General features: G+C 29.2%; 1 protein-coding gene and 1 long non-coding RNA gene across 3 annotated transcripts in view; one reads left to right on the top strand and one right to left on the bottom strand.

Moving 5' to 3' along the window:
- Positions 1-708: 708 nt before the first annotated feature.
- Cad99c (cadherin 99C) overlaps positions 709-13,739 on the bottom strand; it is a 117,379-nt gene continuing 104,348 nt past the window's right edge. For both annotated transcript variants that reach the window (XM_074237450.1, XM_074237451.1), the window contains 16 exons: positions 12,991-13,140; positions 12,463-12,681; positions 11,230-11,424; positions 10,817-11,104; positions 8,319-8,636; positions 8,086-8,226; positions 6,856-7,140; positions 6,564-6,737; positions 6,264-6,473; positions 6,004-6,135; positions 5,799-5,915; positions 5,308-5,703; positions 3,637-4,265; positions 2,756-2,992; positions 2,155-2,384; positions 709-2,003 (listed from right to left, as the gene is read on the bottom strand). In XM_074237450.1, the coding sequence (XP_074093551.1) occupies positions 1,696-2,003; positions 2,155-2,384; positions 2,756-2,992; positions 3,637-4,265; positions 5,308-5,703; positions 5,799-5,915; positions 6,004-6,135; positions 6,264-6,473; positions 6,564-6,737; positions 6,856-7,140; positions 8,086-8,226; positions 8,319-8,636; positions 10,817-11,104; positions 11,230-11,424; positions 12,463-12,681; positions 12,991-13,140 (4,029 nt within the window). In that variant the 3' untranslated portion in view covers positions 709-1,695. The remainder of the gene's footprint in view (positions 2,004-2,154; positions 2,385-2,755; positions 2,993-3,636; positions 4,266-5,307; positions 5,704-5,798; positions 5,916-6,003; positions 6,136-6,263; positions 6,474-6,563; positions 6,738-6,855; positions 7,141-8,085; positions 8,227-8,318; positions 8,637-10,816; positions 11,105-11,229; positions 11,425-12,462; positions 12,682-12,990; positions 13,141-13,739) is intronic.
- Positions 2,347-8,455, top strand: LOC141523883 (uncharacterized). The gene is made up of 3 exons (XR_012478623.1): positions 2,347-2,486; positions 2,760-3,001; positions 8,321-8,455. It is a non-coding gene; the product is annotated as an uncharacterized LOC141523883 (long non-coding RNA).

Raw genomic sequence — 13,739 nt, 5'->3', positions numbered from 1 at the left:
TCTTATTCTCCCACTTAAGAAGACGTCTAGCTCTCGCACATGCTCGCGTTTATTGTTGATGAAATGGTCCAGATGCGTCTGCGTCATGGAGAAATTGCGTCGACGCGATCCGTACTTTCTCGGGGTTTAAATTCACTTTATATTATTTTTCATTTAAAACCCAAATTACTATTTTTCACTAACTGTGCAAACAACTTAAATTTATCTCAAAGTCAATTTCGGCTTGTTGTTTTATTATCTTCTGTCTAGAGAAAATTATTTGCTATCAAGTACATAAGGTTAATATAGTTGTCAAGCTATATACTATTTACTGAGATAGTTATCTTGAAAAATACCATTTTCTTGTTTTTAGTTATCCGTTGGTCGTTTCAATCGACGGAAATACAATAACTGTCAGAATACAACAGTTATTAATTTAATTACTAATTTTTAAATATTGGTATTTTATATAACTCGGGAGTTATATGAAATTTAGTTATGTTAATTCTTGTAATTTGATTATACTTGACGAATTAATTGGTCTGACAATTAAATTGTATTAGCTTCAATGGCTTAATATCTGTCGACATAATATTAAATTTCCATAAGAATTATTGAAATTTGTTTGTTAATAAATTTAAAAAAAAAAAAAAAAAAAAAAAAAAAAAAAAAACAAATAAATTAATTTAAAAATTATTAACTAAATAATTAAATAATTCAATATTTATTATAATAAATTTACTATTTAATTATTAACAAATTTTATACATTTTTACTAATTATTACACATTTCTTCTTCAAATTGGCATCTTAAATATTATTCAACCATTAATTAAATTAATTATATGTTAATCAATTAAATAAAATTAGTTTTGGATCAAATCGCCACTTCAATTAAGTAAAAAGTATATATATCACGTACAAAAACATTTTTTATGAAAATGTGTAGAGTAAAATAATACAATGCAAAAGATGAGTAATTATGTTCCGAGGGAAAGCAGCTAAATATAAATGTTGACATTTTTTTTTCCTTTTTAAATTATTCTAGCAATTTTTATTTCGCGGCAGTTTTTTGCTATTGTGATTTTAAAAAATATATATATATATACTTCCTTACTTGTTACAATTAATAATAGTTATTATTACAATAATAGTTATAGTAATTTTACATAAATTAATAATTAAATTAAAAAATAGAACACGTTTAAATCTATGACTGCATTCTGGCAAGTCGTTGCGCATATTTTGACATTTAGAACTTTACAAAAAAATATATTCATATAAATATATATATTTATATCACTTTTATATTTTTAATATGAGCAAAACTTGAACATAAATTATAAAAATAATATCATACATTAATTTATAATTAATTATCCATATAAACAAATAATAATATTAATCTTATTAAACTGCTTACACAAACTCATTCATACATTTTAATAATATTTACTATCTTATTATTATATTATACCATATTTATGTATTTATTACGCATTTGTTTTATAAAAAAATATTCAACGGACGGAAGCTGGCACATTTGTCAGCGTATAAATTAAAAAAATTATCATGTATAATAATAATTAATAATCCTAGAGTATTTGATTTAACGTCCATCTCGTATTTAAGTATCGATAAAGTAACAGTTTAATTACACTTTGTCCTTTAGTAAAACAAGTTATTTAATTAATAGCTTGTGCAGTACTTTTTTAATTACAGTTCGGTTGTAGTTTCAATTGGACTCTGCTCGGTCAAGTAACTGAACCCGAGATGAGAGTAGTCTTTCCTCTCTCTAAATGTGACGTTGTCATTGGAAGGGCTTGCGCTTAAAAGCTCTTCATGATTGAACAGCGGATTTAACACCGGCGTATCAATATTATTAATCAGATTGGAATTATTATTATTGTTCTTCCGACTCAATGTTGATCGTCTGAGAGACTGCATATTCACTTCTGGATTGCCAGCGATACTTGAGGCTCGTACTGTTGTCGCAGCTTCTGAGCTCACTGGACTCTGTTGGCCTATTAACATTAATTTTCAGTCGTTTAGTAATTTAAAATTCAAGTGAAAAATTACAATTTTTTAAAAGACAATTATTTCATAATCAAATTTAATATTAAATTTTATAAAAAAAAAAATTAATTTTGTCGATCTTTTATTAAATTAAATTACCAGTACTTCCTCCATGGTCTTTGGTAATATAGCTGACATTATCAAGGCTAAATGCATGATTTTTATTGCTAAAATCTAATTGTAAGTCATTGTAGCTCTCGCTGTCGTCATTTGGCACACTCATACGCAGTACTTGTGTCTCGTATTCTTTTAAATCTGTCTCGACGTAAACTGGATCGTATCGAGGAACTACGTACATTCGTTGCATACGTTCTCTGTAACTTTTGTACCTAAAAAAAGACAAGTGTTTAAATTAGTTATTAATTTGTTAACTGGATAAATAATTAAAATGGATCTCGCTAGAGCCAGTTACCCGGAAAAGGTTAATTACGGTAAATAGATTTTAATTGAAAAGCATAAAACTTGTGTATCTTCTGTTTACAAATTGCGCAGTTCTTTATGCAAAAAAGTTATTTATTATCTCGAATACATATTTATTACAACTACTATTTTCTCAATTAATTATGAATATTTAAACGGTGATAAAAGCATAAAATTATTGAATCGAAAAAAATTAAATGTTCTGAATATTCAGAGAATTTAATTAAAAATATCATCCTTGGATTAAAATATTTCATTTATAAAATTATTAAATACTGACCTAGACCACGAGATGCAAATGTAAATAATCCCAGCGACACCAAGAACGAGAATAACACAAGCAATTATTATTAAAGCGTATGGAAATACTTCGCCGCTAAAAGCGACGGCTATAGGAGTAACAATTGTTGGTTGCTCAGGCGCTGTTACTGGTGCATGAATGTCAATAGCGTTGGCACGGACCGCTGTTGATACGTCGAAAATTAACGCTGACATTGCTGGTTTATCTAACATCACTCTGGAACAGGTAATGTGATAATTAGTTATAATAAAAATAAAGTATTAACGGAATTAATTTTAAACTTTTAAACTAATACACTCTTCAGTGGTATCTTCATCACAAATATAAACATTTAATTTAATAAAAATTTTTTTTTTTAATTTAAAAGTCATCAATTGACTATTTTTTAAGGTATATTATTAAAAAGTTTTAATTTTAAACTTTAACGAGTTGTAGACTTTTTTCACTGTTTTCTCATGACTTCACCTCAAAGACTTTAATTTTTTTTTTTTCAATTTTAATAAAATCCTACGCTTATATTAAACTATCTGAAGACCAGGTAAAAATAAAACTACGTTAAACAAGCAACAGTTGACTTGAACTAATTAAAAAGCGGACTATATTTGCACGTAACAAATGTGTAATTAAAAATGTACACGTCATATTTAACTCGTGTATACTTATATTGCGTAAAAAATACGTAACAGTAATTAAAATCTAAATTTCGAACAAAGCAAGAGAATTTCAGGATTTCTCATCACTTTCAATCAACTGACCTACTTGAATAATTTTTTTCGAGTTAAAAAAACTTCCTTTTAACTTTAACGCCGTTTTGTTTGAAAGAATGAAGAAGAAAAATAATTAACGAAGAAATTAATTACCTTATTAAGTGTGAGTTATTACGGTCTAGAATAGTTTCAGTCTTTGGATCAATGGCAAAGAACCAGACATCAGTGTCCTGAGGGTGACTTTCAACAGTAGAATTTTTATTAACAGTCTTCCGGGTGGATATTCTGTCAATACCAATCAACAGCCCGGTTTTTTCTTCCAGCACTCGGATGATTTTAGTTGCCTCCTTCTGCACGTTGTCGACAGAAGCGTCTTGAATTGCCAAGACCAAAAGATTTTCTTCGTCAATTAAATTGACAATGACAGGCGCTTCCGCGGTGTTGAATTTAGTAGTTGAGTTGGGATTATCACGTACTTGAATGGTGAATTTAAACGGCAGCTCTTCCAGCAAGACATTGTCGAAAGTTCCGATTGTTTTTATCATGCCCGAGGAACTATCTATCGACAGGTACTGGGTCCCGCGGCCGTTTAACATTTTGTATTCGAGTTTTCCGTACTTTCCATTGTCTTTATCCACAGCTTTTACTTGCAGCACGTTGAAAGAAAATTGCGCCGTTTTCGGGATTGATGCAAAATACCGGCGTCTGCGTAAGCCTAGAGGGTCTTCGGGGAATATAAATTCTGGTTTATTGTCATTTACATCAATCACTTGGATTTTAACCTGAAATAAAAAATTTATGTGTAGTTAAAATTGATATATGTAGTATACACACAGAAAAAAAGGTTCACTTGAGCGAAGAAAATATTTTTCTTCCCAATTATTTTCTTGAACGAAAAAAAAATTTTTTTTAACACAAGAAATTTCACTTATTTCAACAAAATTAATTCTCTTGCTTTAAAAAATACGTATTTTGATCCAAGAAAATTCATTTAAGTCAAGAAAATCTTCTTGTTTTGAGAAAATTCAGCCTCTTGCTCCAAAAAATTTAATTCTTGATAGAAGTGAATTTTCTTGTCTTGAGAAAATTTCTCTCTTGCTCCAAAAAATTAAATATCTCGATAGAAGTAAATTTTCATTAATATTGTTATTGATTAATATGTCAAATGGGAAGATCAAATAATATTGAATCTTTTTTTTTCATTCAATATGTATAATTGCACGCTAAAATAATATAAAATGGGTATCAAATATTCAAGAGACAAATTTTTTCAAGGTGAGAAAATTTTTTTTTCAGGTGAAGTAGGTAGCGCTACTTCCCTAAAGTATCTAAAAATCTTGATCAAATATAAAAATTTATTGTATCAAGTATTTATGATAATTTGAATTAAGAAAAAATTACTTCCACCAAGAATAGAATTTCAAGAAAAATTTTTACTTCGGCCAACACAACTTCAGTCTTCCTTCAGGCATCCAAAAATTTTCTTGAGTCAAGAATTTTGTTTTCCAATCAAGAAATTTTTCTTTCTGTCCACTGATAGAAGGATTTATTTATTTATTTATTAATATTTAATAAGTTTTATTAACTGTTTAAAAACATTTGTTTATCTATCATAAATAAATAAATTGTCTTCAAACAAATGAGTTTATTAATAATTAATAAATTCTTCTATCAGCGTAATATACATAAATGATATATCATCTATAATATATGAAGTTATACAATATTTTTCAAGGATATTTTGTTTTGAAATAAAAACGCGAGTCACCATCTGCTATACTCAATATTACTTTAATCTAAATAATAAAAAATAAAAGATCTTACCATTGTTGTATTCCGATGTGAATTTAAAAATCCTGACATAAATTCTAATTTTATTTTAATCTGATAAAATTCAACAGTCTCATAATCTAAAACACCTTTTTTCAATCTCAACGCGCAATTTCGTTCATCAGTAATTTTAGTTTCAAATAAACTATCCTCATTTCCACTGTAAATTTCGCACTTTAAAGTTGTATCGTAAGCGTGAGAGTTTATGATGGTTAAAATTTTAATTAACGTGTTGTCACTCGCGTCTTCGGGTACGTCAACATTGTACGAGTCTTCTGCAAAACCCAATCCAACTTCCGGTGCAACTGTGGCTACGTGACGAATATAAATTGGAACGGTTGTCACGGACGATAGTTGAGGCTCACCCAGATCGTAAACTCTAATATCCACCTGTAATATTTATGCACAACATAATTAAAATATTTACAAACATAATTTAATGCCTGAACTCCAGGTGATAGTAATAACACAACAATAATTCATACTTGATATTCAGAGTCAGTTTCCTTTCGCAAGTCATCTCGTACCGTTAGTATGCCCGAGTCGGGATCAATTACAAAGTATCTGCTTGCACTGCCACGTCCAATTATTTCATATCTCACCTATTGCATTTAATACATCTAATTAGTCAATTATTCAATCATGTAACTTTTTAATTTAATAATATAATTGAGGTTGACAGTTGCTTACTTGATTCCCTGGTGCCGTACCGTCTGAATCTTGGGCTAATAAATTAATTACTGTCGTACCGATCGGTACATCATCATCGAGTGTTATTGGTCGTGGTATTGTCGTAAATACTGGCGGTATATCATTCATATCCTTTAATTAAAAATTGAAATAATTAATCTCTGTTTAAAAAATTAAATATAAATAAAATAAAATATTTCTTCACTGAATTAAAATTAGATGAATTTTTAACTTAAAATTCTGTAAAAAAAAAAACCTACTTGTACATTAATTACAACACGAGTAGTAGATCCGGGAAGATCACTTGTATTTTCTAAAGTGCCGACAATAAGTATATGCTGGCTATCTCTCTCATAATCCAGCCCACGTACTGTTTTAATTACACCTGTCTTTGGATCGATACTAAATAGATCAGTGTCACCTTGCTTAATTACGTATGTTATTTGTTTTTTAGTGTCTGGATCGTCAGCCTAATAAAAATGAAAAAGTAAAAGGATAAATAAAATAATAAAAAGAAGAAATCTAACAAAATTAATTTGTTAATTCTAAAAAATACTTACAACAACTTGTATAACCATATAATCATGTACATTTTCTTTAACACGTGCTTCATAACTACTCTGATGAAATATCGGTACTTCATCTTCGACATCAATAACTTTTACCGAGACAGTTGCCGTCGCGAGTCTAGGCTCTGGAGCGCCGTCACGTGCCGTCACAACAAATTTATATTCCTGGTAAATAAAAACCATCATTACACATTTAATTGGAGTTTGGATTAAAATTATTACTAAAAAATCTTCTAAAGAATCTGTAATATCTTATAATTTAATAGTGTTTCATTAATATTACGTGATTTTGCTCGTAATCCAAGGCTATCTTGGTAAGAACGTCTCCAGTTTCCGGATCAACCGTAAACGGAATGTCATCTGGTGCAAAATAAGTTACTTCTGAATTAATGCCCTCGTCGGCATCATCAGCGTGAACATGTCCAATTAATTTTCTCGCCTCGCCTTCTTTAACTTGAAACTCGTACGGCAAGCCCTGGAACTCGGGGTTCTTGTCATTGATATCAGTTACGCGAATGTTTACCGTTGCTGTACTAGAGAGTCCACCACTGTCTTCAGCTTTTACAAACTACCAAATAAACAATAACGTTGTTTCATGTTATTATCATAAGATGAAGACCAATATTAATTTAAGAAGATTCTAATGGCAACAATGATATAGTATAGATAAAAAACAATTTTCTTGAGTCAAAAGAATAAATTCTTGAGCTAAGAAATTATTCTTGGTTTAAGAAAATTTTCTTGTTTCAAGAATTTCTTCTCTTGACTCAAGAAAATGATTTTCTTCAAAATTGAATTCTTGGTTCAAGAGTTTGGCTCTTGAGTCGAGTCAATTTTTTTTATCAGTGTGTAAATTACAATTAAATTTAAAGTTTAACTTTTCAAAATTGAAATTCAACTTAATTAATTCAGAAATAATTTGGTTTTTTATAGTCTAGAATTATTAAAAATTGTTTAAACTTTCATATTTTTGTAACTTTTTCCAATTATTGAATTAATAAAAACTTCGCTAGGATTTGTACGTCCTAAGCATATGTTTTATGAAAAAATAAATGATACTTAAATCGAGAGATATCTGATAATTTTTCCAACAAATAAATTATAATAAGAAAAATTTATTTAAAAATTGCCATCATTGGAAGCTCTCAAAAATGATATTTTAAACCTATTTTATTTTTCAAGAAAAATAAAACAATTATCAAGTGTCTGCTAATTTCAATGTCATAAAAATAATTAATTGTAAAAACTAACTCAATATTATATTGTGAAGAAATCTATAACTCAATTTTGACGAATGCAGAACATACCTATGCGCTTTAAACTCAAGACATACAATATAAATATTATATTAAATAACCATATCATTAGCTTTTCTTGTCTTTAGTCTCAATCCTCAGTCCCGAGTACCGAGTACTGAGTACTGAGTACTGTTTAGAGTCTTAAGCCTTAAGTCTTCAGTTACATCTTATAATGAATGGTTAATGCTTGAGGCGAATGCTTGGTTACCACTTACCAGCTGATATCGCGTCAAGTCTTCTCTGTCCAACTTCCTTATAACGGTAATAACGCCTGACTTGTCACCGATCGCAAATTGCCTCAAGTCATTGCCCGAAAGTATTGAATATGACACTGGATCATTTTCTGGGTCGAGTGCCTTTATTTTAAACAATATTAATATTATTATCATTATCAATTTATTAATTAATTAATCATTATCAAATTGTTATTAATTTAATTTAATCTTACAGTAATGGTGGCTACGGTGGAATTAATAGGAGCGCCTTCGCTAACTTCAACTTCGTAGACCGGTTGTTGAAAAACGGGACTCCGTGTATTGGGACCGGGAATCACATTTATTTCAACGATTGTTTGGGAGTACTTGCCGCCTTTATCAGTCGCCTGGACGGTGATACTATATTGTTCACCGGCGTTTAATTTTCTTACTGACTCGATAACGCCGGTCTTGGAATCGATTTTGAACTTTTGCAAGCCGTTATTCGATACATGGTAAATGCTGTATGTTATCTCGGCATTTTCACCCTCGTCGTTGTCAGTTGCTTCGACCTGAAATTTTTAAACAGAAACAGTTGATAAAATTTATATATTTTTCTCTATGCAAACATTTACTCCTGACCGTAAATCAACTTTTTTATGTTTGTTAATTCAATTGAATTAATTCATAATTCAATTGAATTAATAATTCATTAATTTAATTGAAAAAAACGTCATATTCTGAGTATTTATATGAGTTAATTATTGTGGCAATAGACTCCATTAATGGATCATTTTTCACTCACTCAATTCAGGGTTTCTGATATCAATTTCAACGGAAATAATTATTTTATTTCATGGAAAATTAATTGCTTTAGACTTGCGGGGTTTTTCAATTAGACAGTTCAAATAACATACGTACTTGGTTGGTGAGCGATATCAATAGTTTTAAGCTCAAGCTTAAATTACTCTAGTTTTCTCAATAAATACTTTACAATGAAAAATTATAATTAGTACACTAGAATACATTTTTTGTAAAGACAAATTGTAGTAAAAAAATTATTGTATTAGCATAGGGATAACAAATCATGTGTAATGATAAAAAACTAGGGGTGTTTTAATATTCGAATTTACGAATTATTCGAAGTTTAAATCGAATTTTCCTCAGATCGAAAGTTTTTCTGCTAAAACTTGAAAACTTTTGGAGTTAGGGATTCTTTTTATGATTATCAGAAGTTCGTGAAAATTATCTAATAATTTTTACTAGCGCTATCTACAATGCTTTGTGTTGTAAAAATTCAAATATTACTATTCGATTCGAAGACTATTTGCTCACCCCTATAAAAAAATATTGATTATACTAAAGAATAAGCCAAGTAATTATAACGAAATAGTTTAGTTATAACAACAAACAGATATTGTTATTCCAACAAAATCATTGTTGTTAAGATAACAGATTGATTTAGCGCTATTAAAACCTGATTTATTATTGCAATTCGGCTGGCTTTATTAAAACAACTAATCAATTTATTACCAATCCCAACTAATATTATAAATGTGAATGTAAGTTTGTTTGTTACGCTTTCTTTCACGCGAAAACTAATCATCAAACTTTGTACCCATATTCTTGGAGGTATTAGAAGTAACATAGGATACTTTTTATTAAAAAACAAAAATTTATTTTTTACAAAAGATAAAAGAATTGTTTGTCAAAAAATTATAATCACATTGATTCAGTTCTCTTGGAATATAATCGTCTTAGATATTTATCTAAGGGTTTTAACGCCAGCGAAGCCGAGAGTAAAAGCTAATTGTCATTAAAAATATCTTTTATTTGCTTTACTTTTTTCTTTTTAAATCATAAAATCAATTTTTGCTCACTTTTACTGAAGGTATCAAGCTAAAATTTTACAAACATGTCTAGCTAGATCCGATGTCTATTTGATGAAAAACTTTAGGAATGTTGACAAATTCTTAAATGAATATTAATTGTAAAATTTTAAAATAAATATTAAACATAGCGAGTTATATTTATACAAAAAAAAAAAGAAGAAAGTAAAAAGAACAAATCTAATTTAACATCTAATGAGCGTCCAAATTTTTATTTATCATTCTACAGTAAAAAACTTTGCGTCATTGCGTCAAAAATTTTTGTGTTAAATATTTAATATTTTTATGTGTAAATTTAACATTTTTTCTGATAAATCAACACAAAAAAGTGTTAAAAATTTTTGACGCAATAAAGCAGAATTTTTTATTGCGTACATCAGTTTAGTCTGCACTAAATAAAACATCTAACTATTTTTCGAAGGAAAATTCAAATTTCTAGTAACTTATAAGTTAATTATTTAAAGATATAATTTTTAAGAGTGTATATATATATATATATATATATATATATATATATATATATATATATATATTAAAAAGAAAAAATAATAATATTATCATTATCACCAACTCGAGGATTTTCTGCCGCCATTCATTGCATAATCACAAAATTTCATCTCAACCATCGTACCAAGCATACAATTTAATGAAGATATCTCGCAAAATTCACGAGTCAATTATAACTTTAATCAAATAAACAATAAAATCAAGTTGCGCAACAAAATCTGCTGTTAGTAGACATAAAATAAAAGACTAATTCATAACAGCCTTCCGTCTTCAGCAGATATCAGTGATCAGTGATGTAATCAAGTGATTTGTGATAAAAAAAATGATTGTATTAAAGTGAGTAGAGTTAAAGTTACCTTAATTACTTCCCGTCTGGCCTCGCCGGCTTGGACGGTGATTGGTGGTACCATCGGCAGCAGAGGCGCATTGTCATTGACGTCGTTCAACGTGACAACAAAAGACAGCGGTGTTGATGCTGCGATACCTGTTTTCTCGCGCGCAATCACTTGGAATCTGAAGCGCCCGGGACTCGGCGGATCGCGATCCAGATTTTCTTCGTTCACTATCAGAGTTCCTGATTGATCGATCCCGAAGAAACTTGTTGTCAGCTCGAACGTGTAGTTTGGCTTAGGATCTTCTGGTGCCTGAATTATTTAATGATAATAACAACAATAATAATAATTAATAATGTAAAGTGAAATCGATGAACGCATCAATGGATTGATGAACTAACGAATGGAATAATTATTAAAATGAGTAACAAGCTTACCAGATCGACATCGAATACTGTAAGTTTAATAGGATTTCGATCTTTGTCGATGACCTTGGTACCAACTGGCGCGTTTTCATCAACGTAACCCTCAACAGATGATGCTGTAATAACCGGTGGATTACTGTCTACCGGTTTCACGGTAATTGTTAGCTTAGCTGTCGCTGATCGCTTTGCCTCTGATTCCTCGACGGCCTATTCAGAAAGAGGATCCGTCAGTAATTATACCGGTTAATTACTATAATATATATGAAGATGTGTAATTCTACTTCACAGGAATTTCAGGGAAGAGGTTTTTAGAAGAACTAGAAATATTTACAGTAATTAAAATTACTGTTTTAATCATATTGGTTCCTAACTTACAAATGAATTAAGATTCAAATGAACTGCAGAATAAAAATAAATGAAAGCTTTGGTGAGAATATATAATCCTCTAATGGGCTCTAATTGAAATCTATTAAGTTTTATTTTTTATCTCAAAATACGGAAGTAAAAACTTTTTCAATATTTCGTTTTCCTCTGAATTTAGTTATTAGTAGATTTTATAGAAATCTAACCATTGCATTTGTCTTCATGACGGAGCTTTTGAAAAATTTTGATATTTATCGACACAGCTCGTCGAGATGACAATTTAGAATTAAAAAATTTTATTTTTAAATTACATTTTTGTAGGTTTTACTTGAAATAATTTTTAAATGTAATAAATTATGAAATTTCTGTAAATTGCATTTGAAAGTTTATGGAGTAAGCTTTGATTTTCATGTCGTCTAATTCTTCCGACTATTATTTACTCATCTATGAGTATAATGAAAATAAGGAATCAACTTGATTCAAGAGAAAAACTTATTTAAAATAATAAGAATTTTTTGGGTTTAAAAATTTTTTTTTTGAATCAAGTAAATTTTTTTTAATGATACTGAAATTAATAGACATCTGAACATTTTTAGAAATTTATTCAATTTATTGCAAAAAAAAAATTTGAATAAAAATTCTACATGTAGAAGTTTTAAAAAACCATTAAAACAATTTTTATGAAATCTTTTTTCAGTACTAATTTATTTTTTATATAAAAATAAAAATGATCAGTTGTCAGTTGATTTTTTAAACTTTATTATTACATTAGTTTTCATGATCCTTTGAGTCATTTATATAACTTTAAGAAATTTACTTCGATTTCTCCAGGGGAATGGCCTTTATTAATAACTTAAAAAGAAGATAAAATAAAATAAATACCTTGATAATAATATCAAACTTCTTAGTAACAGTAGTATCAACAGCTCGTATTTGCTTAACCGCCCCGGTGTTTGGATTTATTTCAAAAAAGTCTCTGTAGTTTTGTGGATTACCACTGAGGAAAGAATAATGAATTGGCGCATTAATACTGTCCATGTCAACGGCTTGTATTTTCTCCGGCGATATATTGAGTATTCCAGACAGTACTCCACTGGATATCTAAGGGATTAATGAGAGCAAATGTAGTCAAACTGGATATATAATACATCTAATGTGCATTAGCGTTCTACGGCATTAGGGATGCATCTGAATCAGCATTAAACTTTGTTTTATTCTATTACATGTAATGTCCCGTCATTTGAATTCAATGCTGATACTATCGTTTCAATGGTCTATTAATTATTTCAAAAAATCCATTTGTAGTATTACATATTATAAATATTCAACTTTGCTTTTTGTTCAATTAATAAAGTACATTTCGAATTTTTAATTTTTTTTTTTTTCCATCAGACAATATTAGTTACTTACGGAAGCGGAGTACTCTGGATTGATGCAAGAGCCGTCCAGCAGCATGCATCCTTGGTAGATGAATGAAGGATCCTGATCGTCATCGTCTCGAATATTAACTGTTAAAGTTGTGGTCGATGTCAATCTTTCGGACGTATTTAATGCTCGGTCCTAAGAGAGATAAATTGATCGGTTAATAATTATCACGCTCAACGATGCATTCAGAGCAGGTATAACAGACTAGCTTTTATTATACTACTCAATCAATTGTAATCGACTGCATACCATCGGGTCCGTAAGGAATTTAACGCTTGCTTTTTGCAATATTTCTTTTTTATATTTTATCTTAATTACATTATAGCAAAATAAAAAGGCTTTTATTGCATACCGTTTTGCTCAGATTAAAATTTCTCCATTGTTAAGTATACAGAAAAAAAGACCTCAAATAAATTTCTTAAGCAGACAAAAATATATTTTTTTTTATTTACCAGCAATTAATTGTCAATACTTTTTATTTTCCATACTTAAGATCACTATTGACTGTTTTCCAATTTAAAAATCACTGTGAGAAAGCCCTGTTGTAATTATATAGTCTAAGTTCCGCCGTGGAACGGTTGGAACAGTTTGCGCGCATGCGCAGACCAATTATCAGTCATTTCAAAAGCAAGTTGTGTTCTACTTTGTTGATGTTTATGTTTTTCCATTTTTCAGAGAAACTTTCATATTTTTTTGTAAATTTTTAACAGGTGAAAAAAATATATATTATTGAA

Source organism: Cotesia typhae, unplaced genomic scaffold (assembly GCF_013202065.1).
Source record: "Cotesia typhae breed Kobodo isofemale line unplaced genomic scaffold, CoteBio_Ctyphae contig_22, whole genome shotgun sequence".
In the NCBI taxonomy this organism is placed as follows: domain Eukaryota; kingdom Metazoa; phylum Arthropoda; class Insecta; order Hymenoptera; family Braconidae; genus Cotesia; species Cotesia typhae.
This window is presented reverse-complemented; position numbering and strand designations above follow the sequence as displayed.